The sequence below is a fragment of the Limtongia smithiae genome, assembly GCF_038497785.1.
Source record: "Limtongia smithiae strain NRRL Y-17922 unplaced genomic scaffold V1518scaffold_8, whole genome shotgun sequence".
Lineage (NCBI taxonomy): Eukaryota > Fungi > Ascomycota > Lipomycetes > Lipomycetales > Lipomycetaceae > Limtongia > Limtongia smithiae.
The window spans coordinates 443,869-471,376 of NW_027117629.1; the positions used below are offsets into that span (position 1 = coordinate 443,869).

At 51.0% G+C, this 27,508-nt stretch overlaps 8 protein-coding genes across 8 annotated transcripts; 2 read left to right on the forward strand and 6 right to left on the reverse strand.

Moving 5' to 3' along the window:
* Positions 1 to 394: 394 nt before the first annotated feature.
* Positions 395 to 1,908, reverse strand: V1518DRAFT_418886 (ribonuclease H-like domain-containing protein). The gene has a single exon (XM_066904643.1). It carries the CDS (start codon positions 1,671 to 1,673, stop codon positions 474 to 476), a length of 1,200 nt encoding a protein of 399 aa, XP_066758805.1. The 5' UTR covers positions 1,674 to 1,908; the 3' UTR covers positions 395 to 473.
* A 396-nt stretch (positions 1,909 to 2,304) lies between these two features.
* On the reverse strand, positions 2,305 to 3,839 carry V1518DRAFT_418888 (uncharacterized protein). The gene is made up of 2 exons (XM_066904644.1): positions 3,539 to 3,839; positions 2,305 to 3,484 (listed from the first exon to the last, which is right to left on the reverse strand). The coding sequence occupies exons 1-2, from the start codon at positions 3,659 to 3,661 to the stop codon at positions 2,366 to 2,368; spliced, it is 1,242 nt and encodes a 413-aa protein (XP_066758806.1). The 5' UTR covers positions 3,662 to 3,839; the 3' UTR covers positions 2,305 to 2,365.
* Positions 3,840 to 5,915: 2,076 nt separating this feature from the next.
* On the reverse strand, positions 5,916 to 8,474 carry V1518DRAFT_418894 (uncharacterized protein). The gene is made up of 6 exons (XM_066904645.1): positions 8,285 to 8,474; positions 8,097 to 8,151; positions 7,509 to 8,035; positions 6,784 to 7,457; positions 6,622 to 6,731; positions 5,916 to 6,566 (listed from the first exon to the last, which is right to left on the reverse strand). The coding sequence occupies exons 1-6, from the start codon at positions 8,361 to 8,363 to the stop codon at positions 5,969 to 5,971; spliced, it is 2,043 nt and encodes a 680-aa protein (XP_066758807.1). The 5' UTR covers positions 8,364 to 8,474; the 3' UTR covers positions 5,916 to 5,968.
* A 257-nt stretch (positions 8,475 to 8,731) lies between these two features.
* Positions 8,732 to 10,463, reverse strand: V1518DRAFT_316942 (permease). Its single transcript, XM_066901131.1, has 2 exons — positions 10,130 to 10,463; positions 8,732 to 10,078 (listed from the first exon to the last, which is right to left on the reverse strand). The coding sequence occupies exons 1-2, from the start codon at positions 10,318 to 10,320 to the stop codon at positions 8,761 to 8,763; spliced, it is 1,509 nt and encodes a 502-aa protein (XP_066758808.1). The 5' UTR covers positions 10,321 to 10,463; the 3' UTR covers positions 8,732 to 8,760.
* A 4,675-nt stretch (positions 10,464 to 15,138) lies between these two features.
* V1518DRAFT_375283 (major facilitator superfamily domain-containing protein) lies at positions 15,139 to 16,678 on the forward strand (the record flags this gene model as incomplete). Its single annotated transcript, XM_066901496.1, has 2 exons — positions 15,139 to 15,358; positions 15,408 to 16,678. The coding sequence occupies 2 exons, from the start codon at positions 15,139 to 15,141 to the stop codon at positions 16,676 to 16,678; spliced, it is 1,491 nt and encodes a 496-aa protein (XP_066758809.1).
* A 1,650-nt stretch (positions 16,679 to 18,328) lies between these two features.
* V1518DRAFT_316970 (major facilitator superfamily domain-containing protein) lies at positions 18,329 to 20,318 on the forward strand. Its single transcript, XM_066901132.1, has 2 exons — positions 18,329 to 18,814; positions 18,868 to 20,318. Exons 1-2 carry the CDS (start codon positions 18,577 to 18,579, stop codon positions 20,166 to 20,168), a joined length of 1,539 nt encoding a protein of 512 aa, XP_066758810.1. The 5' UTR covers positions 18,329 to 18,576; the 3' UTR covers positions 20,169 to 20,318.
* Positions 20,199 to 21,821, reverse strand: V1518DRAFT_418910 (uncharacterized protein). Its single transcript, XM_066904646.1, has one exon. The coding sequence runs from the start codon at positions 21,752 to 21,754 to the stop codon at positions 20,468 to 20,470; it is 1,287 nt and encodes a 428-aa protein (XP_066758811.1). The 5' UTR covers positions 21,755 to 21,821; the 3' UTR covers positions 20,199 to 20,467.
* Positions 21,822 to 21,933: 112 nt separating this feature from the next.
* V1518DRAFT_317047 (P-loop containing nucleoside triphosphate hydrolase protein) lies at positions 21,934 to 26,425 on the reverse strand. The gene is made up of 3 exons (XM_066901134.1): positions 26,016 to 26,425; positions 25,714 to 25,964; positions 21,934 to 25,657 (listed from the first exon to the last, which is right to left on the reverse strand). Exons 1-3 carry the CDS (start codon positions 26,280 to 26,282, stop codon positions 22,114 to 22,116), a joined length of 4,062 nt encoding a protein of 1,353 aa, XP_066758812.1. The 5' UTR covers positions 26,283 to 26,425; the 3' UTR covers positions 21,934 to 22,113.
* Positions 26,426 to 27,508: the final 1,083 nt, after the last annotated feature.

Here is a 27,508-nt window from a genome sequence, read left to right on the forward strand (position 1 = left end):
CCGGCGCGAGTTGACGTGTTGATGCCATTGCGCCTGCGCGAGTGTTTGTCCGATTCATAAGAACGATAAAAACAAATGAACAAACATTTGTGACGACCCGCTAGCAAAATGCCTACTAGTTAATGCCGAAAGTTAGCTGCGGAGCGGTGGCGCATGTCGCGATGCTGCTCAGCTGCTATAATGTCTCTTGCGTCGCGGCTTGCCAGAATGGCAATCCCCAGTCCGCCGTTCGCCTGCGCGTCGCCACGGCCACCGATCTGATATCTCTCGAGTTTTAGTTACCAACATGGGGCAACACGAGCTTTGCGCTATCGAGCGAATACGATCTCTACTGCAATTGACGTGCGTTCGTATCGACTCTGCGGCGCCAATTCTACGTACTTAAACAAACAATATCCGCGAAGCATTAATTTGTCTTGAGAATATATTTGTCCAGAGCATTTAAAACAATGAACTTAAAACGGACTCTGATATCAACTGACCGAAACTGCGTTACTCTTCTTCTTCTTCTTCCTCCTCTTCTTGTGTGCTGGATCTCCCGACCCGTACATCTTCTGCAAAATCCTCATCGTGAAAAACGCGTCATTCCCCGCATTATGTAGATGCTTTGTGGGGACTTCAAGATCCTTCATCACAATCTGTAATTTCGCCTTCACATTATCCCCATTGGCATGTCTCCAAATCTCGATAGTATCAATAACTGGAACCGACTCATTGGGCTGTGACCCCAGCTTTCTCAACGCCCTCAAATCTGTGCCTATGCCGTGTGCAACAAATACCGCTCGATCACGGTATGATTTAAAGAGCTCTCGTAGCTCCTGACCACATTCGTCCAGAGTCAAAATCTCAGAATCGCCGAAATCGAACTCCTCTGCGTGATCCGCCACAAACTTGCCGTTCCGGCGATGCATGTTCTCTTTGACCCGTATGTGCCTCATCGTCGTGAATGGTGCGTCGTGCGATGCGCCCTGTTGCAAATCCCACACGACTATACCAATCTCTGTAATTGTATCATTCGCCGACCTCTCCCACATTTCAGTATCAATCGCAATTAGCGCCTTCTGCTGTTTTACAAAGTAACCCTGAACACGCCCATGTAGCTTGCGCCGTGACTGCTCGCGCTTCTGTAGGCGGAGAAGCGCCCGGGCTTCCGCTTTGAGCTTCTTTCGCAGAGCGCGTTCGACGTCCGTGAGAGAGGATGCTAGGGTATTGGATTGTTTTGCTGGTGTCGATGCTGGTTCTTGTTCTGGTGCAAATTCCGCATTACTCGTCGTGACGATGACTTCCTCCTTCTCTGTGCCTGTTGGCTTCCGTTTCCGTGCTTTAGATCTTGACATATGCGACAGATCTCCAGTAGCCAATAGTGATTGCTCAGCAATCTGAGTTGATGATTCAGAGCCATTCACGGTATCTGAAATAACACAGGGTGTCTGAATCGTCGCTAGCGATGCAGATGGTGCCTCCGATAGCATTTTTGGAACTTGCGAAGCTGTTGATGTGCTACTCTGATATCGTGGGCGGATTGCCGCGCAAAAGTCATTCACGTATATGAGAGAAAACTTTAAAGCTTGCGATGTAGCACGGCGGTCTGATATCCGGCTGCTATAATCGAGACTGCGACAAAGTTGGCGTAGTGCCTTGGTGCTGTAGTGCCGTCGCACAACGTGAGCCATGTAATGTGCGTACTTCACTGCAGCGTTGTGATAATGATGAATCGATATAGTGCTGAAATCGAGGTCATGGTATTACCGCTAATGAGAACTGCCTTATAAGACCGCGTGAGTAAGTAAGTATCTTGAAAAACCGGAGAATCGGCCTAATTTCTCCCTTTCGATTTGCTCGCGGCCCGCCGCTCGAAGCCCTGACCCGCAACTGCCCCTGATATCTCAAAAAATTCTCGATCGTGATGCCCTCCTCCACACAGTGCTGTTGCTAATTCAAGAGCAGCTAGGTTCTGTGGTACTAAAATCGCAAACCATTTTTATGGATCAAACTTGTGCTGTATCGGTGTAATCAGATGCAGAAGCCACTTGCCAGCTCGGTTTGAAGTACACCGCGAATAATTGCTACCCAGCTGAAGCAAAATGGCACCACATCTGTAGAGAGTCATACCTTCTCTTCTCCCGCGCAATATCGCTATAGCACTGATAGGCCGTGACGAGCGATATATTGTGGTTGCGACTGTTGGTAGACTATTATGATAGATTGGTTAAGGATACCGGCGTGACGCGACGCAACTTGGCATGACTTCACGCGTGTCAACATCGCGTCCCCCGATTCGCAACTTTGGTCGCGCACATAGTCTTTGTAAAATATACGTTGTATTTTATCAGTTATAAAATGATATAGCAACTCAGGCATGCTTTCAGTCGGCCATATTTGCTAGCTTAACAAGCAAAGCTTCAGCGGCATACATGAGCATTGTCCTTATCTTTGACTTCTGATCTTCTTCCGTCTCTACCTCGCTCATGATCTTCTCCTCTTCATCCGTCCGAATCTTTATCACGTCCTGTTCCATTTCCTCTACCCCTATCACGTCCAGATCCATCTTCTCTAGATCCGGCTGCTTGGCCATATCGTAAAAACTCTGAGGCTTCGGCATAATGTAGCGGGCGCCATTTGCTGCATTTTGTAAGTGCTGAGCCGGGATATCAAGACTTTTCATCATAATTCCGAGTCTCCCCTTCTGCTTCTCTCTTGCATGAAGTCTCCAGATCTTCGTCATATCTATCAGCAGGCTTGCATCCGCAGAATTTACTCCAAGCTTGTTCACGGACATTAAATTCATAGCGGGCCGCTGCGTCACATACACTGCGCGCTTCTCGTATTCTTTCAACATCTCCAGCAAAGCCGGTCCACAGTCTCCAAGCGGCAGTATCTCGGACTTGCAAGAATCAAGCACCTTCAACGTCCTCGCGATATCATTGTTCTCTGTTATGATAATATTTGTTGGGAATATGTCATCCCTCTCGGTGCTCTCTGGTAGGTCCCATGTGACCACGCCGATCTCCTTGGGGTCGGCGGGCACGGGTAGATACATCGCTTGGTCAATCGCTATCAAAGCTCTGTCGTGCACAGTAAAGTATCCCGTAACACGCTCATGAAGATCGCCCCGTCGATTCTCACGTTCTAGTTTCGATTGCACTCTCCCTTGCGCCTGTGTAGGCGTTGCCACAAAAATTGTGTCTGTCATTGACAGAAGCATCTCGAGCTCCTGTTTGACGTCTTCAAGAGGCGCGTTGGTACTGCATTGATCAAGATTACGGATGGCATCCGTGAACGGAATGAAGGTTACTTTCGGATCATCAAATACAGACAATGCGTGAGTGGCGGATGTGGCAGAACTGCGATCAATTGTTGCAGCAGCCACACTTGAGCTAGCTTCAATGGCTCTTCTCTTTGTCGTGTGAAACTCCTCACTGTTTCGCTTTCGTTTCCTGGACGACAGATCATCTAGATTGACAGATAGCTGATGATCAGTAGACTGGATAACAGTTTAGAATTATTCCGGTATAGTTGTGATAGACTCATTTGTCACCTGTATTTGCAATTCTTTTGTAGTCGCGCGCAATACATATGATGCCGACGACAGTGAAGAGAATGACTTAGGGCTCCGTCGTCGTCGTCGTCTATGCATAGCGCTCTTGCTGAAATTCCGCATGTTGAGAATAGCCTAAGAGGGATGCAATATGTCAAGCTGCGCAGTAGCAAATTGCAAAACACAAATCCGAGTATATGAGGCGCAGGAGTTAGCACCTAAACAACCTTAAGCATACAGTGTAAGGATTTGGATCGAGCTCGAACATAAACAACTAGTTCACGCAATCCGCCCGAATTCAAACGCGCTCCAGGGCGTCACGCCGGGCAGCTGCCGCTTGCTGGGAGATTGTTTTTAACCCTAATCCGCTGAGTTTCCTGAACTCGCGACTTTCATGGCGCGCGAACCAACTTCAAAGAGAAACCGTAAACATTTCGCAAGTCCTAAACAGCTTAACGACTTAATTTTCCGTCAAAACGAGTATACATAACCTGGCAGTGACTGTGATATGCTGTCTCGTTCGTCATACAGGCATTGCCTTGGATAACGACCTCAGAGCTATATCTGATCCAAGTGGAGCGCTCTGCGCTTTTCCGAGCCTTGGACCATGCCTCTAGATAGTAGAGTTATTAAATAGCTGAGGTCTTAAGAATGTAGAGGAAAATGTGATTATTTGGAGCTAGCTAATGAAGACAAGATGAGGAGCGCGATACTTCATTGGTGTGTGACACTGGCGCAGCTCCAGTGCAACACACGAGCAGGCATTAATAGTCGGGGTGTTAACAGAGTCATTAAAACTCAGGCAACTAAATTCGATATTTTAAGGCAGTACCGAAAGTTCAGGATAAAGCAAAGAATGCTGTTAAGAAGAAGCGCCTCGCAGCTGAATGGCGCGACGCGTCCTAACTTTGTTGTGGTGTTGCCCTATCCAGCCCGATTCCCAACATTTAGGGCTAGATCCTAGCATCTCCCGTGTGCCCATTTGTCTCGTCCGCCCGCTTTATTCCTTCTGCTCTTTCTATTCTCGTCCACAGCGCCATCTTCCAGCCGTCCGTCCTTTTCTCTCCTTATAATGTCATGCAAATTGTACTCGTTTCCACGCCACATGTATCCTGGGGCACGAGTTACCACCTCGCCGGAAACCGAATAGCAGATGTGATGCGCGATTCATCAGCGCCTCGGCTTCCCGGAATGGTATTCATCGTCGTCTTCAACATCAAGCGCACACTAACCCAATACGTAAGAATCCAGCGATTGATCTGCATCATGCGTGTAACACCCACCGATCGGATGGCTCATTAACATGCTGTCCAATGGAACTTCAGCGCACTGGGTGACGACGGCACAAAATCACGGCACCAGTCATCCGTTCGATAGGGTATATTGACGTGTCTACTACTCTAGAATAGTACATGAGGAGGTATCTGCCTCCCTGCATCCGTTCTATTGAAATACCACTTACTTTAACCAGAAACGATAGAATGTCCTCGCCTTCTAATAATTTCGCGATAGAAAAACTTGCCAGCGTTCCTGAGGATGGATTGTATCCTTCTTTCTGTTGCGTGGGTTGTGTTCTGCTTCGCTTTGCGTGTTAGTTCGGCTTGCTTGCTCTTCGTTGATTGTTGCGAGTTTCGTGTTCTGTTGTGTCTGTTATATCTGATGTCTGCTTCTGATTTCTGCCATTTCTGATGTCTGTTGCCTCTCGTTCTGTTGTGTCATTCGTTCTCTCTGCTGCTTCTTGTTTTGTCTGTTGCCTCTCGATTAACTGCGTTTAGCTCTGTTGATTTACGTTCTGTTGCTCTGTTATTCTGTTGTGTTGTGCTCTATTGCCACTCGTTCTGCTGTTGCTTGCTTTCTCGACTTGTATTCTGTTGCTCCTGTCTGTTTCTCTCGGTCGTTCTGCTATTTTGCTTGCTTTGTTTGTGTCGCGATGTTGCCTCGTTTGCCGTGCGCTGTGTCGCGTGGTGTGCTGTTGTTCTGTTGTGCTGCTTGTCCGTTTGATATTTTTCTGTTTACTCGCTCATTCTCTTTGCTCTTCCTCTAATTGTGCTGTTTGTTGTGAATTGTTGTCTAATTCATTTGTGCAGTATATTTTGTGATGACAGTATTATTATTGCCGGCTCCTGACACCGATGTAATGACTATACTTATGCAGATCAATTCCTAGCGACTTCATATCACCGACGATCAACAGCTATATGACATCAAAAAGAGATACGTATACGATTTGGTTACACGTCGTGAACAAGTGTTGTGTCCTTCCGGTTTCTCTCTTCTCTTCTCACATACTGAATGCAATGGTTGGTCGTCCGGAATTACAGGTAGGTGCTCTCCTCCTTTCGAGTAGTCTACTACTCTCAAGTTGCTACAACGACTTCTCGGGACCAAAACGATATCTCATTTATATTCACTAGCTACCAACCCTCTGGCCTACGATAACCGCATCCCACCGACTTGAGCCAGAATCTCACCGATATGAAAACTATCGTCAACATCGACCGGACTCGCTGCTGATTCCGGTTTTCCCTCCTCCTCCTTTTGCATGATCAGTCCCGCAGCTTTCTTGCCAAGCTCCCAGTACTCGTGCGAGCTGCGAGTAAATCCGAGACGCCTGCGTTGTGGTACACTAAGGTGCGATACGACGTGGCTCCAAATGAGTATCCAGCGATCAAGAGCGAGGTCTATGGAGTTCATTGAAGAGGTTAGGAGCATCACGTTGCTCACGAAAATCTGTGCGTTCAGTGTGTTGATCAGTAGGAAACAATTCAGGACTGACAGGTTGTGAAATCGTTCTATGACATCCGCATCTTCAACGCCGCTACTACACAGCATCTTAATAGTCGATGCCAGGGACAACCGCCCAACATCGTGGTCCACCAGCGCATGATAACACTCGTCAGCGGTTGGCGCATCAAACGCGTCGTCTGAACAGGTCACATCGCCTGTCATTTCCCGCACTGAGATTCGGGACGGGACGTTATGGAAGATCGCAAATTCACAGTCGAGCAGGAATATGTGTGTCGCAGCGCTGGTAATTTGTTAGCTTCAGTTGTGTTGAGCTGTTTTACTTCACATCATCGCACCGTATTTTGAGCTCCTTGTTGATAAATGCAGCCCAATCAAAATTGTCTACAGACTTCAACTGATGACTGTACTCGTTCATAGCCGTCGTCAACGACAGCGCCCGCAATGCCTGCCAAACGATCAGCACACCTTCGTTGAGTAAGACATCCAAGAGCACTTACACTAATCACATCATTAAACCTGCGGCGCCGAATATTCCTCTGCGTTTCACAGGTGCCATTGAAGCACTGCATACTGCAGATAAGATACATAGCCTGCAAGATCTCCACACACTCAACGGTCTCCTTCACCCGCCGCGCTCCTATCAATTCCACGCAACATGGATGCGAAAATGTGTATTCCTCAGCCACGTCAAGAAGAGCGCACGCGGCTCTGGAGATCTCAGTCGTGCTTGAGTATAGCGAGCCCATCAGCGTAACATTGATAAGCAGCGGCAAAATGATTCTCATTCCGTTAAATGTCGGCATATGGAGTAGCGAAACATGTGGGTGAAAGTAGTGGAAGTAGCTTGTTATTGATTGACTGACGTTGTCGGCTGTGAATATGTACTGCGCATTGGCGGATATTTGGTCAAACTTGGAACTCGAATATTCAACTGTGAGCAGCGCTGTACGGCAAATTGTGTCGATAATCTCGTGGGTTCTTGACCCAGAGATTACTTGCGGCCGACAGTTGACGGGGCCATCGCGATCGATGGTATCTGCTGTTATCATGCTTCCCGTTTGTAAATACCGCAGATCTGCTCTCGGCACCTCAGACATGCTACCGAAACTATCATCGCTTAGTCGAGATAGCGAATCGGCGTCGAACAAAATATTGTCAAACAAATTCGACCCTGTAGAGATATCAGCAGAGCTTTTGAAGCCATTCCATTCGGCGAACTCACAGTCATCCTTTAGCTCCAGAGAGAGGTCAGACTCTCCGTCGCCAGCATACAAGACAGTGTCATCAGACGATGGCGATAAACCAGCGTCCGTGTATCCGTTGAACAGCATGCGCATAGTACGTCGCTGGTTGCGGGTGAAGTTCATCAAAAATGGGAACCGTCGATTCCGGTCATCATCTGTCGTGTTCTGTGCAGTACCCCAATTCAAGAACTCAAACACTCCTTGCGTGCTTGCCTCCGGCGTCTGTTGTATGACCACTGGATCATCGTCAAGCCGGACAAAGGAAACATCGTGCGTCAGTTTCTGCCGCGTCGTCGCGGCGGCAGCCGTGTCTTCGTTCACGCGGTTATATGTGCACGAAATCCCATACGCGAGGCAGTTCTCGCATAGCTCGGCGGCGTCGCAGGCTATCCTTGCTTTCGCGCACGCGTCGCAAGCTTTGCGCTTCTTGCCACGCTTCTGTTGGACCGGGTGCTGCTTGTCGCCGCGTGCGGGACAATTCTGGGCGTGGCGACGGGCAATGTCACTGTCGCCCGTGTGTTGTCAGCACCCGCAAGCTTAGAACAGCACGATACCTGAACACATACATGCGGAAGAAACTCCGGTCACAAAATTCACATAAACAATTGCGTTCGCCAGAATCTATGTCGCGAAGTAGTTGTCAGTCGGGTGATGGCGGAAGACGCGTAAACAGGGCAACCACGGTGGTGGATTAATAGCAGGAGCTGACGCCCCACAAAACGCCGTCAAGAGAAGTGTGCAGGAACAAACTTACGCGTTACTTCGTGGCGATGGAGATGGCTGATACGGGCATAAGAAGCCCCACATACTCCGCACACATATCTGTCCGACATGCTAGGTGATGATTGAAGACGTGCAAAGGCAAGCTGGGGAGACTTCCATGACGATCGAAGAACCGTCGCAAGGCCGCCGTCGCAACACAGCAAGGCGGGGAAACCCACGGCGTTCGCCCATGACGTCAAAATGCGGGGAAGCTGGGGTCACGTGCACACCGTAGGGTTAGTGCGCCAGGGCAAAGTATGCAAAGCTTCGACAGCCTTGAATTCTCCCGCGGCTCAATTCCAGGCTTACCGCCGCACACAGCCCGCAGGTCCTTCCTTCCTCTCAGGCAGCCTGGACGTGCCATGTCCTCCACAACACAGCGCCCACAACCACGTGATTTACTCGCATAGTAAAAGCTCATTAATTATCCGACTAAACAAGACCAGAACGGAAAAACGCCGCAAAACTTTAGTCAGACTCGGCCTTCTCCGCATCGACCGTGTCCTCCACCATAACGACTTCACCCTCAATCGACCCCTTCTCGCCGATTTCGCCGTCCCAGCCGTTGTTCTTCAAGTACGCAGCAAACTTCTCGTCCTCGAATCTGAGGTCCTCGCCGTTGATGTGGGGCACGAAGAAGTAGGTCGTGAGAACACCGACGACACCACAGATTGCAGCGATGATGAAGGTCCACTTCTTGCCAAGGTTGGCCTGGATAGGCTTGAAGCACTCGGTGCCGATGGCTGCACCAGCCTTGCCACACGCGGCGGCAAGACCATAGCACGTGCCGCGGACACCGGTGGCAAAGGATTCGCTAGAGAGCAAGCCGAGCATGTCGCCGGGGCCGAGATTGCCAAAGCACTGCATGAGACCGTAGAACACGACAAAGAGACCGATGATCCCCGAGATCTTCTCAAACGCGCAACCAATAATGAGACCGAACACTAGGTATCCCGAGAATCCGACCATCATGGTGTTGCGGCGACCGATGATATTGCAAAGCCACGCGCCGACGAACACGCCGGGAAGTGCGATGGCGCCGAGGAGGAGATCCCACTCAGCGGTCTTCTTGATGTTGGTAGTGCTAGAGCCTAGAATGCTGGAAATAATCTGGCCAGAGAAGACACCGTTGGGGAAGGTGACGAAGTCGTACAAAAACCAGGTGCCGCAGGTGCCAATGAGCGAACGCCAGTAATACTTGACAACGAGTTTGTATGGAACACGTTTCTTGATTGCACCCTTCTTGTACAGGTATGACGTAGCCATCTTCCACCGGAAGTAAAACACGGAAAGAGGGAGGATACATCCGATTCCGAAGCAAACACGCCAGACAGTCGATAGATGATTCTCTCCGGCAGCGGACAGCACAATCAAGAATACGCAAATGGCAAATGGGCCGCCGAACGACAGAGGGAAGTTGGTAACCAAAATGAAGATAGGGCCGCGGCGCTTCAGCTGTGTCTCATTCGCCGCCTCAGAGGCCGCGGTGGAGGATGCGGGGTACTCGCCGCCGGTGCCGAAGCCAACGATACCACGGCAGATTACAAGCATCCAGAACATACCGTCGATGGTCTTGCCGTGGGCGGCTGTCGCGAGGATGCCACCGATGACAATCATCAGCGTCGTCGTGACAATGGCGGTTTTGCGACCCATGTAGTCACACGTGAAACCAATGGTCAACTGGCCGAGAATCTCACCAACCAGCAGCGCGTTCGATACGCGCGTCGACATCGCCGAGGTGTATTGCTCCGGATACTCCTTGTCGAACAGCACGTTGGTCATCGTCCTGGGCCAGCGTTAGCATGAGATTCAGCTATGGATGTCCAGGCATGCGTACATCAAGTTGTTCTGGTAGCCATCGCTGATGAGGGCGGCGCCAGCGCAGAAGATGGACAGGTACGACGCGATCTTCTGTGCAGTGGTCGGTGTGTAGCTCTCGACCACACGTCCGTCGACCTGTCTATCGATGTCTTCGGCAGAGTCGAGCGAGGTAGGCAGCGCCTTGGAGTCAAGCTCGGTGAGGGACATTGCGGTCGTGTGAGCCGGTGAAGCCGTTGGTGATGAGCGCCAAGCCCGGTGCGTAGAGGACCGTAGCTGCTTTTATAGGCCCGCGTGCATGCGCTGGAGCCGTTCCGCAGGGGCAACACTTCAGGAGAACAGACCATGTGTCAGCGAAAGCGGGCGTGTCGCGGGCCGCGTCGTCCGCCAGGGAGCCCACGTGGACGGGAGAGCAGTATCAGTCAGTCGGTATTGAAATCCACAAACGCCGCGCATGTGTAAGAGAAGCGCGAGTCTAGCCCCGAAACGCACTTACTCATGAGCTATCCCGATGTGTCGCGAGGGTAATAATCCTTCCCAAACGCCACCTCGTACGGACGGAGGAGGCTTTCTGGGTCATCGGCTGCCTGCCGCTGCAACTCGACAGACGTAACTCAGCCTTGCAAAACGCGGCTCTCTGCATGTGAAGATCGCTGCCCATCTCCCTAGAACGCCCGCCAAGGGCGCACAAGACTCTGAAATTGATATTCCCAGAACAAACAGCACCAAATCAATGAATTATTTTAACGGCCATTGTCTGTTCATCTGCTGAATTCTGCGGATCCGAAGCTCTTGGCTGAGTCCGAACAATACACGATACGTCACCGCGCAGCGTGCGGCGCGCGTGCGGCTGTCCTATCAGAGATGCTGCGGCGCTTCACGTGCGCCACCCACTGGCCCTCCATGCATCTCGGCGGGACCCTGCAATATCGCCGAGGTTGTCCCTTGCTCTGCCCCCTCCGCTTTACAATCGCAGGACTCTTGGCCACGCCACCCACAACGGGCACGCGCATAACCTGATATTCGAGCCCGTGCTATTCCATTCTCGCATTGTTAGTGGTTGAAAGCAGCTCAGTATGCGGTCCAGTGCGATGCGGCGATACGGAGTGGAGCAAAGTGTGCCGGAGGTCGGACCGCATGATGTGAGGGGCAACTCTCACTTGCCAGCCAATCACCAATGGCGGTCGGACAATGTGCTGTCGCGGAAGAAGCTTCGCCGGTAAGATAGTCCGCGCTGTGAAATCTGAACGCAAGGGGGGATTGGCTCGTCGGAAAATTTTGATCATGAATAGCAGTCGTCCTGAGGCCCGTATTGCTAGTCGATAACGGTCGAAGAAAATGGCCCTGGAGGAAATTTATTGAGAGTTGGTATAATTAACCGGCAAGCCATACAGCACTTCCTCCCTTGCGAAGCAGAACAAGGGCAGTAATCAAAATCCAGAATCAGCAATATCTGAACGGGCAATACAGGAATCAGCACAAATACCCACTCCGTGTTCTTGGTCGCCGGATGAAGACCTGCACGAACGATTTTCGCCATCGATCCCCAAGTCACGGTGTCGCTGGCAATTCGGTCGTTGTGTCGGCAGAAGGCCGACCACTGAGATAGCGAACGAGCACCAGATGTCGAAGATACCCCGCGATAATGCGCCATCGCCGAAGTCGGTCGAGTGTTCAGTAGTAGCGATCCAAAGCAGCAATAGGACTCAATCACGTAGTCTCGGGCCGACAACGAGACTGTCTGTCATCTGCCGGCATACACAACCTCGGGCTGTGCAGCTCCTACTTACGCGACACGACGGAGGTGAAGTATGAGCATAACGGCGAGCGGTATAGCATCGTTATTGATTCGTGGCATCGCTATCCCCGCACCACTATAGTCGACCGTCGCATCCCGCCTGCTGTTGCTATAATCAAGCTGCGTAATTACTGCTGCATTCGCATAACGCGTGAACGCGAATATCAACGACCAAGAGGTATATAAAGCTTTGGTAGCAATAAACGATTCCGCATTGTGGCATCTATATGTTAGCACAGAAGACTACAGAGTGCGGAAGATCAGGACCGACAAAAAAAATCACTCGGGCCACACCAGTCACGCTCACGCACGAAGAGACCAATAAGCGCACGCGATCACGAGACGCCGCCTCCGAGTCTCGACGAATCGTCGATTGGTTGTCTGACTCGATAATAGATATCTTCCTATCAGGAGGATATTGCTCTTGAGGGCCGGGCGGCGAAAGTCTTGGAAGCTGCGCGCGATGTGGAGTCAGACATAGCATGCCAAGGCACGGCAGTGGAGCGGCTGTCGAAGCGGCGCAGGTGAGGGCTACGCAGCAAAATTACTGCCGACTGCGAGTCTGTAGAGTCAGCTACACGACGTCACCCTACAGAACGACCTTCTGTGCCAGCGCGCCGCTGTCAGAATGCCAGCCACCCTCGCAGAAACCGCGTGCATGGTCTCATGAACTCGGTGCCTTTCTCATGGCGGCGTCGAGGAACGCGGCGGTGGCGACACGCGCCAGCTTTAAAGCGTGGCCTTCGCTTAGGCGTTGGGAAGAAGGTCCGAGACGCTGAGCCTGGGCCTCACTTTAACTGGCCATGACGCAATGTCTGCCTCCTCGCAATTGCGTGATCGATAGCACGGAGCTCTGTCTGGGCACACCGTCCAAGAATGCTCTCGACCGCGATATAGACACTTTATCGCTGCGATAGCAGCACAGACAGCAGCGCGACTGAGGTCGCCGGCCTTACAGAGGGGCCAAGGAACTGCGCGAGATTGGAGAGTGTAGCAGGATGTGGTCCTTGTGCTCGATAAGAGAGCTAGGACAGCGAGCAAAGAGTCCTGTGCCGTCGCACTGTCTCTACTGTGCACAGACGAAGCGGCGATAAGACAGACCAACGCCGCGATGCACGGCAATACAGCTGGGGCCTGCTGGCATAATCTTTTCTCCCTCCAAGTAGCCAGCAGTGGTTTGGAGTCAAGGACTAGTCGCAGCCAAATAAAGAGCAGCAACAGCTCACAGCGGCTTTACAGCACTTCCGCGTGTAGACGGACCGAAGCAGAACCAGAGGAGCTCATGAGCGTTTCAGATTTAACTGCTGCGCTCACAGAGAGCGCAACAATGCACAGCGAAACGGCAGATAGCTTGGCGGGCGCACACAAGGCAGAATGGGACGCGCTGAGAGCCAAGAATTTGGAGGAGCCAGCTCGTGCAGGCGGGGAGGTACATCTTGCACAGGTACCTCGACCGTGCTCCTATGCCCTTCTCTGCGATCCCTATCTGCCGCTGGGCACTTGCCTCTTGGCCTTATCGTTCTCCCTTGTGCTCTTGTGACATCGAGCGCACGGAGTCTTGTTTGTTGTGCGCGGTAGCACGCACACCCGCTAGAGCTGAGAGTCGTGGTGAGAACGCGCAGACCGCTTGATACGCTTGGGCCCTGGGGGCTAGTACCACCTTCTCCGCCCTTCAGTTGAAGAACTTCATTACGTATTCACAGAGCACTTTACTGTTCGCCAAAGTGTGTAGTCTCCACTCTGGCGTCACGTCAGAGAAGTCAAGTAGTCATCGCAGACGGTGGTGAGCCTCTGACAGCTTCTTCTGCATGAGCTGGAAGTTGAAAGCGATGGGCGAGTCGGGTGGCGGCGAGCAAAGTAGCGATGCACATCGGCACGGCTAGGGAAATTGATTGGGGGCTGGCAGGGTGAATGCATATTCACAGCGCAGAGGAAGCGTACTCACCAGGTTCAGTTCAGGTTTCCGGCCTGCGCTTCAGCCTTGTGAACGACTGCCACAATCGGCCCACATGAGCGCCAAGAACAGGCGCTATCTCATGTCGCTACGAGGCTTGCAAGGCTACAAGACTACCCAACAGTCGATGGCGTGCTCTGTAGGCGGCATGCGCGAGGCACTACTCATGCATAGAATAGAGCCGGGCTCGGGGTGCTCGTGGCTTACACGACACAGGATGACTGTGCCTTGACTGCGAGAGCGGCGCTGCCGCGATGCCCAGAACGCGACGCTTCGCCACTAGTCTATGTCCGGTCACCAGCTGAACCGCAGATCTCTGAGACTGTCTCTTGCATGTAGTTTCTCGGCATGTTTCCGAATCAACTCCCAGGTGTCGGCCGAAGGACCCCAGTTGCGCGCACACCGGCCGCGATGCTGCTCACACACACAGACAGCGCTGGCGGCAGCAAAGTCGCGGTTGTTGTTGTCGTCGTTGCGCGGAAACGCTCATTTCCGCAGAACAATGGCAATTTACCTCGCGTGCGCTTGCGGTGGCGCACGCAGGTTTCGAGCGCTGCACCGTCGCATACTCATGCCGCGCGGTCCCGCTGGCCTCTGAACTGTGCGCCGCAGCGCCTCAATTTTGCCCCTCCATAGCGCCCCTCAGCTACAACCACACCCGTAGGAGTTGTCGAATACCAGACACCGTCACAGCTGCTCAAGACATTTACAAATGTGCTACTCGGTTTGACATGTAATTTTGCGCTGAGTACTGTCTTCTACGTTTCCTGTCCGTCTTTGGAAGTCGGCGCCAAGCCAGCAACGGACTAAGAGATGTTGCAGCACGAGAAGCTCAAATTTCGCGACTCTCGGACGCTTCTGCCGCCACCTTGCTACAGCGAGAGTTCATTACTATCGCGCTAAGACACCCGTGTCGAACGCTGATACTTTTACCTGATGTTCGCTGGCCCCGTGCAAAGATACCCTGTCAACCGCTGTACCTCGTTTTTCCGCCTGCGCGAAACTCCTGGTGCATAAATATCATATGTCGTTGTGGAGATAGTTTGTCTCCGCTATCGCATTGTCGCTATGCCTATCGGTAGCTGCTAGTCTAAATTAAACACCAACCTCGGTCTCTGATAAGCTGCTATGTCTCGAAGTAAGCCCTGCCGAACGCGAGTCTTCCTTATATCAAGTCACCGCCATCCCGGCATCCCATCGACAGCAGCCACCTAGCTTCAATCACCTCTTCTACTCCCAGACTTTGACAGCAATAATGGGTGTCTACAGAAGAGCTATGAATCGGTTCGCCGAGATCATCGATTGGTATCCGGTTGAAATGTCACAAGAGGAGCGCCATTTGGTATTCAAGATCGACTGGCTTGTCTTGTCGTTCTCCTGCATCGCCTTTTTCACAAAGAACCTGGATGTTTCTGCGCTCACCAACGCTTACGTCGCCGGTATGGATGTAGATCTTGATCTGACTGGAAACCGTTTCAATTATGCCACTTCCATGTGTACGTATCTGGTATCTTCAGGTTCTCGCAAGTCCTAACTTGTGTATAGACTACGTTGGATACTGCTTGTTCCAGATCCCTTCCAACATTGTTCTCACCCGTCTTCCCGCCGAGTACTACCTGCCTGCCGCTGAGGTTATGTGGGGTCTCTTCACTCTTGGGACCGCCTTCGTCACCAGCTACAAGCAGCTTATGGTCATGCGCTTCTTCGTTGGTCTTACTGCTACCGCTTGCTGGGTCGGTAATGCGCACATCGTTAACTCGTGGTACACTCGTCAAGAGCTTGGAAAGCGTAACGCTATCTACGGCTGTGTTTATCCTCTCGGTGCCATGTTCGCGGGTTACCTTCAGTCTGCAGCGTACGACAACCTGGATGGCAGTCACGGCATGGCTGGCTGGAGATGGCTTTTCATTATTTGCACCGTTATTACCATTCCCTGTGCACTTATCGGTGTTTTCTTCTGCCCTAACGTTCCTGACCGTACTCGCTCTCGCTATTTAACTGCTCGCGAGAAAGAGCTTTGTGTCTCGCGTCTACTTAAGGATGGCTTTGCTAAGACCAGAGGTGTCGACCGCAGCTTGGTCAAGCGTATATTCGGTAACTGGCGTATCTACGTATTCTTCGTCGTTGGCAACCTGTTCTGGATGACTCCTTACCCCGCTGGTACTCCTTACACCCTGTGGCTCAAATCCAAAACTCAGTACGGTGTCGCCATGGTCGAGAATCTCTCGACCATCACTTACGCTGCTCAGATCGTCTCTATCATGCTCTGTGGTTTCTACTCTGACTGGCGCAAGAACCGATGGGAGACCATGCTTTACGGCGGTATTCTCATTCTGGTTTGCAATGTTCTTCTTCTTGTCTGGAACGTCTCTGACGGAGCCAAATTTTTTTCCTTCATCGGTCTCGGTGTTGCTAACGGCCCTACCAACCTGATTGTCCCTTGGCTTGCCGAGGTGATGTCGCATGATCTTGAAGCCCGCTCTGCTTCCATTGCGATTGTGAACGTCGGTTGGGTTGTCATCAATCTTGTTGTCCCGCTCGTCGCCTGGCCAACTGCCTCAGCTCCCGAGTACAAGGGCGGTTACATCTGGTCGGTTATAATGTCCGTCATCGAGCTTATTCTGCTGCCCCTGCCGATGTACTTTCTCGCCCGTGAGAAGAAGCAAGGCATCGACTATGCCAAAGAAATCTTTGATGAAACCAACATGGATGCTGCTGGCATTGAGGAGAAGACCGAGGGTGTCGACGAGGTCGCTTCTGAGACGTACTACTCCAAGGAGAAGAAGAACGCCGATGTTGATGTCGTTGAGGTTTAAGCGAACTTGGTTGTTTTTGTAATTGTATTAATTAATGCTATATCTCTGATATCTGAGTACATCAAGTAGTCTAGTTTTCATACTGCCGTTATTTTGGGTGCTGATGCTGCATGATATCATGATATATAGTCGTGAATGCCAGCTCTAAAATTTGCGTACAGATTTAAGGTTTAGATGTTGCTTTCTTTTAAGTTCCTGAATGAATTGCGATGGTGCATCGCGCCGCACTGCCCCCCGCGCTGATCAACGCCCCAGCTCAGAGCACCATCGCAAGATTGCGGGCGTTAGGCACAGGCTCTCTGCCTGGTATGCTCACATATCTGTTCATCGATAGTTTAAACACATACTCCTGGGCTATAACGCCTCAGCTTAACTTGCGTCCTGCGCACAGGGAAGAAAGTCGATGTTGGCTGCTCATCTCCAGTTGCATATTATGCAGGGACGACTCAGTCCGGGGCATTAAGCGGACACTAACACTTCGTGAGTCTCTCATTGACGTTCGATTTTCATCTTAAACAGGCATCGTGGCGACACGGGCTTCAGACTATGGTAGATTAAAATCTTCCGGGATACCATGTCAGAAACGGGCCTGGCGTCGGAGGTGATCGATAGCTTAATGAGCTAAGGGCTAAAGACAAGGCGCATATGAATGACAAGTAATCGGTAAACAACGTTAGTGGGTATTCGCTAGTCAGCAGCTTCGTGTAAGAGTCAGCATAACAGTCTGGCGCACGTGCGCGAGCAGTTTCATCACTCGCGACAAAAAATGATTTCGGAATCAATTGAAATTTGGGGAACTCGGGATATGACAAAGAGCGACACAAATAGTTATATGCAGCGCCGAGAAACAGTGCTCGTGTTTCCAGACTCTGTGGGTGTGAAGTTGAACCTGGCAAGGAACATCTGGTTGCATGGAACTCTGTTACTCGTATTGGCATGCACAAGTAGATAATTACAGCAAGGTCGCACCATGAACCCAGGGCTGAGCATAGGCTTGGAAAAGCTCTGGTGCTCGGCATAAAAGTTACGAGTGTGGCTGTGGGGCAGATGACAAGAAGTCGGGTGGCTATGTTGCGCCGAGAAAAAACCGCGGGGTCCGCACAAATACCAGAACGCTTAAGCCAAGCATCCCAAGAACAATGCCAACTTCAGGAACTAAGAGCACATTTTACATTTTGCGATACGAAACCACGATACTGAATGCTGAATTATGCTCTTATAGACACGCACAAGTCTTGGAACTCCGCATTTCAAAGAGTTCATTTGCTGAGGTCCACTTTCCCTTCACTAAACCTCACAACCTGTATGACTTACCGACACTAGTACGTGACTTCCGTGGTCTCGTTTGAGATCTTGTGCTGCGGTCCGACACAGCTGATATCTGGTTATTTAGTGTATGTGATTTGTATTCGCGGAGATGATTTCCAACGCGTGGAAATTGATTCTGAAGGACCTGTCGACAAGGTGCTATGACTTCCAAGACCTCCATGACTTCCAAGACTGTCATGACTTCCAAGACCTCGGCTGCGTGATCTGCAACGCATAAGACCACACTGTACCTGTACTTCTTGACCATTGTATATCTTCTGTACTCTTGTATATCTTCTGTACTCTCTCTGTGTGGTCGCTGCTTTTGCACTGTTCTCTCAATTTCGGCGCTTTTCCGCCAAGCACTCCTTCACCACTATCGACGTTCTCATCTGACTCTGTGACATGTTCTGGTTATCTACTCCTTCTTGGCTTGTTAGTTATCGCTATCTGTGAGGAGATAACGAAGCATTAGACGGGATTCTAGGATATAAGTACCATGGGATTCTACTTCACGATCTCGTTCTCGCCGTGCTCTATTCGTCGTCCACTCCAGTGTGCTCACGATCTGTTACAAGTCAGTCGCCACCATGGGTCTCACAAGTCTCACTCACCGCTTTGCGGAAAAGATCGACTGGTATCCGAAGGAGATGTCCAAAGAGGAGCGACATCTCGTGTTCAAGATCGATTGGCTTGTTCTGTCGTTTTCTTGCATCGCCTTCTTCACCAAGAATCTCGATGTCTCGGCTATCACGAACGCTTATATCGCTGGTATGGATAAAGATCTTGATCTCAATGGCGATCGTTTGAGTTATGCCAACGCAATGTGTATGTATCATCTGTTGGATATTTCAAAATTCGCTGTGCTGATGAAAATTCAGACTACGTCGGCTACTGCCTCTTCCAGATTCCGTCCAACATCGTCTTGACCCGTCTCCCTGCTGAATACTATCTTCCCGCCGCTGAGGTTATGTGGGGTGTCTTCACTCTTGGTCACGCATTTGTAAAGACTTACAAGCAGCTTATGGTTATGCGCTTTTTCGTGGGCTTTACCGCCACGGCATGCTGGGTCGGCAATGCCCACATCGTGAACTCCTGGTACACGTCGCAGGAGCTTGGCAAGCGCAACGCTATCTACGGCTGCGTCTACCCTCTCGGCGCCATGTTCGCGGGCTACTTACAGTCGGCGGCATACAACAACCTGAACGGCGCGCATGGACTTGCTGGCTGGCGTTGGCTATTCGTGGTGTGTGCAATTATCACCATCCCGTGCGCCTTAATTGGCGTATTTTTTTGCCCTAACGTGCCAGACCGCACTCGCTCTAGATTTCTCACACCGCGTGAGAAGGAGCTCTGCGTTGCTCGTCTGCTTAGAGATGGCTTTGCGAAAACTACGGGAGTCGACAAGGGACTTGCAAAGCGCATTTTTGGAAACTGGCGTATTTACGTGTTTTTTGTCGTTGGCAACCTGTTCTGGATGACACCGTATCCTTCTGGTATTCCCTATGCGCTCTGGCTTGACTCGAAGCCGCAGTACGGTGTCTCCATGGTCAACAATCTCTCGACCATCACCTACGCTGCTCAGATCGTCTCTATCATGGTCTGCGGTTTCTACTCCGACTGGCGCAAGAACCGATGGGAGACCATGCTTTACGGCGGTGTTCTCATTCTGGTTTGCAACGTTCTTCTGCTTGTCTGGAACGTCTCTGACGGCGCCAAGTTTTTTGCTTTCGTCGGTCTTGGTGTCGCGAACGGCCCAACCAACCTGATTGTCCCTTGGCTTGCCGAGGAGATGTCGCATGATCTCGAAGCACGGTCGGCGTCGATTGCTATTCTCAATGTCGGATGGGTTGTCATCAACCTGGTCGTTCCTCTTGTCGCATGGCCTACGTCTTCCGCACCGCGCTACTTTGGCGGTTATCTCTGGTCCGTCATTACATCTGTGCTTGAGATGATTCTGCTGCCGCTGCCTATCTACCTCCTTCGCCGCGAGAAGAAGATGGGCATCGATTACAAGAAGGCGATTCGTGCTATGGCCGACGATACTGTGGCGGGATTAGAAGAGAAAACGGAGGGCGTGAGCAGTATTATTGCGGAAAGCGCGGATGCGGATTCGACCGACGAGAAGCGAGAGTTCGACAGCAAGAAAAATGATATTAATCTCACTGTCACTTCTGTTTAGTCTGCGGTTTTCAGTTTCGTGAATACATTTCACTGGTTTTCATTTGTCTTTAGAATAATCGTGATACTTAGTGAGCAATATAAGGGTTGCTGCAACTAGTCGTGAGATAAATGACTAGCGTGAGACAGCAGATACAATCTTCTCAAGTTGCACCATGCAGTTATGTCCTTCAGTATGCTGATTACAATCCCATTCCCATGCAACAAAACGCCTTGAAATGGTAAATGGTAAATCGCGCTATGCAAAATGCAGAATACAAAACTTAAATAACAAACACCGCGCAACTCCTCACATGCCATCTAATCCACTACAAAATACGAGAGAGAGTCATTAATCTCCTGTCTTTCCAGCCTATATTTCCCAAGAACCTGCGGCCGTCCGCGTCGTCGACAGTCGTTTTCATCGACCACGACAATCGAATCGAGTGGCTCCACCCCAGGATTACTAATCTCCAACTCCGGTGACGTGTTCCATTCAACACCAATTCCAAGCATCACCTTGCACGCTGACAAAGTGAGTTCCTTAAGCCTTGGTGGCAACACCAGCGCGCTTTCGTATGGTGGAACTTTCACAACGGTCTGCCACGAGCCGCTGCCGCCGGGATCCAGATCCTCGCCGTACTCGACCAGCGGGTCATGGGGTTGTAAACCGAGTTGCGGATAATCATGCGGTCGGATAATGGTCATCCCGACGAATGAGACGTGCTCGAGAACGGGAAACCAGGCTAGAATCGTTTGCATCAGTCGGTATTCGAGAAGCGGATGTACTATCAATGGCCTGTGTACGCGGATTGCTTCCAGCTGCGCAGGTTCGGTGTAACCAACCCTGAACGTATGCAAAGATGGAAACAGATATCGCTGATACGGCTCAAAATACACTGCGCGGTTGACTAATCGTCGTGTTGTCCATTCGTTGAGAATATATCCATCTAAAGCGTCCACCACCGACCATGTGAAGTACATCTCCTCGAGAACCTGAAACGCAAACAAATTCCGGGGAGGCGCTTCATTGCCGTCGGGCTTTTTTAAATTGCCATCAGCATCAGTCGGATACCACCCGCTTGTGGAAAACAATTGATAAAACGCTGAGAACTCAGAGAGCGGTAGCCGCAGCACTACTAGCCGTCGAAAAGTGGTCCGCACACAATCGAGACGGAACGATGAATGTAGCGCTTCGTATGCCACCGAATGAAAGCTAGCGTCAATTGCGATTTCTTGTAAACGGCGCGTATCCGCAGTCATATCCTGCCCGTGTATTGGAATTCCAAACAGCAGAAACGCAACATTGTTATCGACCCGTCGTCGATTGTATATCGTGCGCCCCGAGTCCAACAGCACCGATTTCAAACACCCTCGACCGTGGGATATCCAGCGGTGAACGATCTTCGCGGTGATTTTCGCAGGATCAAGTTTGCGCAGGTCCAAAATGGTGTGCGACGCTGGGTCGTTGTTTGCATAGTCGCCAATTGATTTGTCCCAGGTATGCGATATTAACCGCAGAGATAGGATCTCAGGGAACGGAATGTAGCAAAGAATGTCATACAGCCATATCTCTGGAGGGAGCGCAGTCACTGGGTCGCAACTCATCACTGCTCCTGCTGGTCGCCAACTCGGTTGTCGCTCGTCAGTCGGTACGCAAGTTGGAAAAACGCGCCCGAACAGATTTAAAATTTACATTGGTAATCAGACCACTGGGCAATTTATTTTAACCTCAATTTTGTTCATAAGAACTCAAGGCGGTTAAAGAGACGTTAACGGATTTTATATTACATCTTCAAAGTAATATAGATTTCCCAAACCTCATTGTTCAATGCAACTTCCTCTAATTCTATACCACCCCCTTGTTCACCAATGGGTAAATGAGTGACAGAGCAAAAACAAGCCAAAAATGGTAAAACAATAAACTGAAAGAAAAGGCCAGCTATGAGTCCAAACAAAAACCACGATTACTTCATTTCTTCGAGTGCCTGCATTTGCACGAGCTCGAAGTATCTGCCCTTCAGAGCAAGCAGCTCTTGGTGCGTACCCTGCTCGACAACAACACCGAGATCAAACACAAAGATCTGGTGCGCATTCTGGATAGTGCTTAGTCTGTGCGCGACGGCAATAGTAGTCCGTCCCTGAGCGGCAGAGTCCAGCGCTGCTTGCACGATCTTCTCCGATTCCGAGTCAAGCGCAGAAGTAGCTTCGTCGAGAAGCAAGATTTTGGGTTGACGGATAAGAGCGCGGGCAATGGCGACGCGCTGCTTCTGGCCACCAGATAGGAGAGTACCCTTGGAACCAACCATCGTATCGTAGCCATCAGGCAAAGAGGTTATGAAGTCGTGGATATTAGCCTGCTTGCAAGCGGCAATCATAGCCTCGTCGGAGACGTCATCCGAGAGAGATCCGAGCTTCACGTTGTATGCAATAGATCCAGCATAAAGAGTGGGCTCCTGCGAGACAAGAGCGATGTGCGACCGGTACGCATTCACGTTCAAAGTCTTGATGTCAACACCATCCAGAAAGATCTCGCCTGCATCAGGTCGGTAGAAGGACTCCACAAGGCCAATGGTAGTAGACTTGCCACAACCAGAAGCACCAACAAGAGCGACGTACTGGCCAGGCTTCACCGAAAGGGACAGCTTGTTAAGAACGGGAACCTGCGGGCGGGTAGGGTAGCGGAAGACGACGTCCTTGAACTCGATGGCACCCTCAACATCAACAGGATCAGCACCAACAGTCGACCACGAATCAATTTCCGGGGTACTGTCGAAAATGCGCTTAATGCTGACAGCCGCAATCTTCGCCTTGCCCATGTTGGATGCATAAGAGAAAATAATACCGGCACTCTGCGATCCAAAAATGATAGCCATGTAAGAAATGTAAAACTCCAAAAGACCATACTTCCTGACACGTAGCAGGTTGCTGCCGTACCAGAACGCAAGCGCAGTAATGAAGTACTGCATGCCTTGAGCAAAGGCATACAGAATGGCGGACACACGAGAGGTGCCTCGAGACTTCTGAGTCTGCTCATGGAGAACGGTGTGGTAATGAAGAATAACATCCTCCTCACGAGTCAGAGAGATGACAGTCTTGATGGCCGACGTCGCCTCACAAGCGTAAGCAGCGGAAACCTCGTGGGACTTCTTGACAGTCTCTTCAAACTTGGCAAGGACTTGGAATCGGAAGAAACCAGAAATGATCATAAATGGCACGCAAGCAACGCAGACGAGACCTAAGTTCCATGCAACAATGATTCCAAGAATGGCACTGGACACAACAATAACCGCAGAGTTGGAGATCTGGCCGAAAGTAGATCCGGAGAGACCATCAATCGACTGAGCCTCGTTTGCGAGAGACACGGTAAGCGCGCCAGTAGTGTTCTCCTCGCGATCGTAAAAAGCAATGTCCTGTCGGAGAAGGTTGCGGAACATCTGGTAACGAATGCGACGAACGAGACGCTGACCAACGTAGCTGTAGCACCAGTTCGCACTGGTAGTAGCAAAGAAGATCACAATCGCAAGCATGAGGAACAGACCAGCGTAAGTGTACACCTGTCTGAACATTCTGTCGGGATCCGTGAATGCAAAGTTAAGACCCTCAACAGCATGACCATAAAATTCGCCAAGAGCAGGATACGACATTCCCTGCAGAATAGATCCAACGAATCCAATGTAGACATACTTACTGTCTACCTTCGAGAGACCACTGATGAAAACAATCAGTTCGCGGAAAGTGTATTCCTTCTCCTTAGGAGTCTCAGCGGCCAGGCTCTCGATATCAGAACTATCGCACTCGGGCGAAATCGCAGTAACCTTAACACTGGCACGAGTCTTGATCTTCTCCAAAGAGTCAATCTCAACCTTCTCATCAAAAGACTCAGTCTCCGACGTAACACTGAATTCCTCGCTCGTCTCGCCCTTCTCTTCCTGCTTGATCTTCTGAGACTGAACAAGTTCATAGTATTCAGCCTTTTTCTCAAGAAGTTCATTATGAGTTCCGGACTCGACAATGACGCCTTTCTTCATAACAACGATGCAGTCAGCGTCCTTGATAGTAGACAAGCGATGAGCGATAACGATAGTAGTACGGTTCTTCGACGCGCGATCCAGAGCCTCCTGCACGATGCCCTCGCTTCGAGTGTCAAGCGCAGAAGTAGCCTCATCCAAAAGAAGAATTCTGGGGTTCGAAACTATAGCACGCGCAATAGCAATTCGCTGCTTCTGTCCGCCAGACAACAAAAAGCCGCGCTCGCCAACAGGGGTCTCCATTCCGAGGGGAAGAGCTTGGATGAAGTTGTACGCATTGGCCTGCTTGCAAGCCTCGACGACGAGATCAAACTTCTCAGCCTCGCTCAGGTGCTCGTATTCAGATCCAATAAGTCCCTGCTTAACATTGTTGTACACGGTCGTGGAGAACAAAGTAGGCTCCTGAGAAACCAACGAAATCTTGCTTCGCAACCAGTGGATGTTCAACTTGGTGATATCGACACCGTCAAGAGTGACGAAGCCACGAACCGGGTTGTAGAATCGCTCAATCAGTCCAACGATGGTGGACTTGCCGGATCCAGAAGCACCGACCAGAGCGACAGTCGTCCCGGCCTTGACGTTCAGGTTGAAGTCATCCATAACAACGACGTTGGGACGCGACGGGTAGATGAACTTGATATCGTGAAGCTGGATGTCACCGTTTACAGTCTGGAGCTTCTCGCCACCAGCATTCAGCGAGTCGATAGCTGACTGGCGATCGATAGTCGTGTAAATCTTAGACGCAGCCGCAGTAGCAGATGTGAAAGCCTTGAAATGAGGAGAGATATGCGACATGGCAAAAGCACCATGGGTCACAGTCAAAAGAACAGTGACAATCTTGCCGGTGGTCAAGACACCACTCTGGATGTACATGGGACCCACAAAGAACGCGATGGCATCAGCGCCGTAGATACCCACAAACATAAAGCCCATCATGACACCAAGAAGCAAACCCGCACGATGACCGTACTTCTCAGTGACAACGAGGTACGAATCGTATCGAAGAGCAAGACGTTCCTGAATGCCGAAAGCCTGGACGTTGCGGATACTGGATAAGACTTCCTCAGCAAGGGTACCTCCGACAGAGTATCCCGACAGGGAGCGTCGGATAGCACGCTTCATAGCCTGCGAGCCGAAAGAAAAGCTAGTGATCATCATCGCGAGCATGCTCGAGAGAATGAGAGCAAGCTGGTACGACCGAGTCAATGCGACGATAAAACCGGCAATCAAGGTAGCAAAGTTGGCAATACAGTATCCAATCTTCTCAGAAATACCTTCCTGGATAAGAATGGCATCGCCTGAGATGCGGGACGTGATCTCACCGGTGCCGACCTTGTCGAAATAAGCAACGTTCTGACGGAGAGTAGCCTCGAGATACTTCTCACGAATTCGGGAAGAAATAACGTCTCCTCGATCGATGAAGACGTAGGTAGACAGATAGGAGAGAGTGACATCAGCAATACCTATGTAGACGAGGTACCTATGAACATAGTCAGTAACGCCAAGTCATAATACGTAGCAGAGCAGAAGACATACGTGGTGTACATGTTGACTTGACGTTGGAAGTAGTCAGGGTCAATGTATCCGTTGTCATAGCCATAGTACGACGACGTAGAGTTGGTGTAGTATTCGGTCTGGTTGTAGGTAGAGTTACCGGAGAATGAAGAGTTGTAATACGAGTTGTAGTATTCGGTCGAGTTGAGGAACTTGTCGCCGTAGTAAAAATCCTCATAAGGAACGTAACGCGTATAAGCAGCGAACAGATCGGTGATTTGGCCCAGGACGAGCTAAGATATGTCAGCATGATTGAGAACCTGACTGTAGCGCGCAGGACATACACTCATGAGTGGCCGCATGCAACCTTCGGCCAGGGCGCTCGCGAAACCGATCGCCAGAATGCACATGTCGTTGAAGTCGGCGAATCTGAAAAGCGACAGGTAGGACGTGTCGCGTTCAGTGTACTTTACTTGATCGCGCAGGGTCTGCGCCTCCGACGGCGGCAATGCCGAGAACTCGTCGTGGACTGCATTGTCCGAGACGACGGGGGTCTTCTCGAGCGGAGCAACCACGAGCGGGGTCTTCTCAGACACGGATGAGTCGGCCATGGCTGGAAACTGCGCTGCAGGAACTGGTCGCCGAGGGGGGGAGAGGGTGCGGCGTGACCTCGTCGGTGGTCGTGATGAAATAAGAGAAGTGGTGGCGGCGGCGGCACGATGGCATTTTTGTTAGACGCGATGGAATTTGTTCCAGCTAGTGGCCTCGAAATCGCGGACGCCGTTAGAGTTGCGCTAGAGCCTGCGCCTGTCCCAAGGCAGCGACTGCGCCTGAGACTCAGGACCAGAATAGGCGCCGGGCCAATCGAAGCCTCGTGCTGGACGACTCAATCAAGGCTCTAGCGCGCCGGAAACCCCATTCTTGAGCGCGCGGCGCGGGCTTCCATGCCTGCGACAAGTGTCTCCTTCGTCACGGCGGCGCGCCCACCTAGACTTCCTCGCAACCACGTCGAATAGAAGCCACAGAACGCCTGCTGGCGACCCTGTCCGCTAGATTTTGCGGGGCGCGGCCGACGAAAACGAGGCATTTCATTTCGCCTTGCACCCGTGGCGCCGGAAACGTGTTGGTCTTATCTGCGGCTCGCAGGGCTTATCTTGGGAACTGGCGGAGCGCAGAGCTTAATTATTGCGTCGTTCACCTCCGGCAGAGCCGCAGGCGAACTGTTATCGATCTTAGAGTTCAGCGTGTTCGTGACATTACAAACCACAGCCGCGGTGTTAGAACACTTGTTAGCGTACTTAAGAGTCATTTGTAATCAACCGTCGTCATCTCCAGCCGAATATAATACATCGTGTCTCTTGCCCCAATCATCCCGTAGAGGGACGCAAAAATGTGGTCAACAGTTCATTACGGCACGAACAGTTGACGCAAGCAGGAGCTATCATACCGTCTTGAATGCTGTCGAGTGCACGACCACCGGGGAACCTTGGTGGAACAACTATGGCCATGTCGTCCGGCCCGGGACATGATTGCCGGGAAAGCCTGAATCTATGCAGCGGTGTCCAATCGAAGATAGTTGGTATGATCAGGTTTGTTAGAAACGAGCAGCCGAATTCACGCGGCTGGTCAGGCACGATTGGCGGAGCATACGAAGTTCCACCGCTGAGCAGCACTGCACTACGATTCAGAATCGAGAGCAAGATGAATCACGGTTTGGTCACTATTCCGAGAACGAACTCCGCTAGCATGAGTCGCATGAGTCGTTTAGGCATATGCTATGCGACGGCGTGTAGAATCGTTCAGTGGTCATCTAGAAGTGGTTCTCTAGAATCAACCG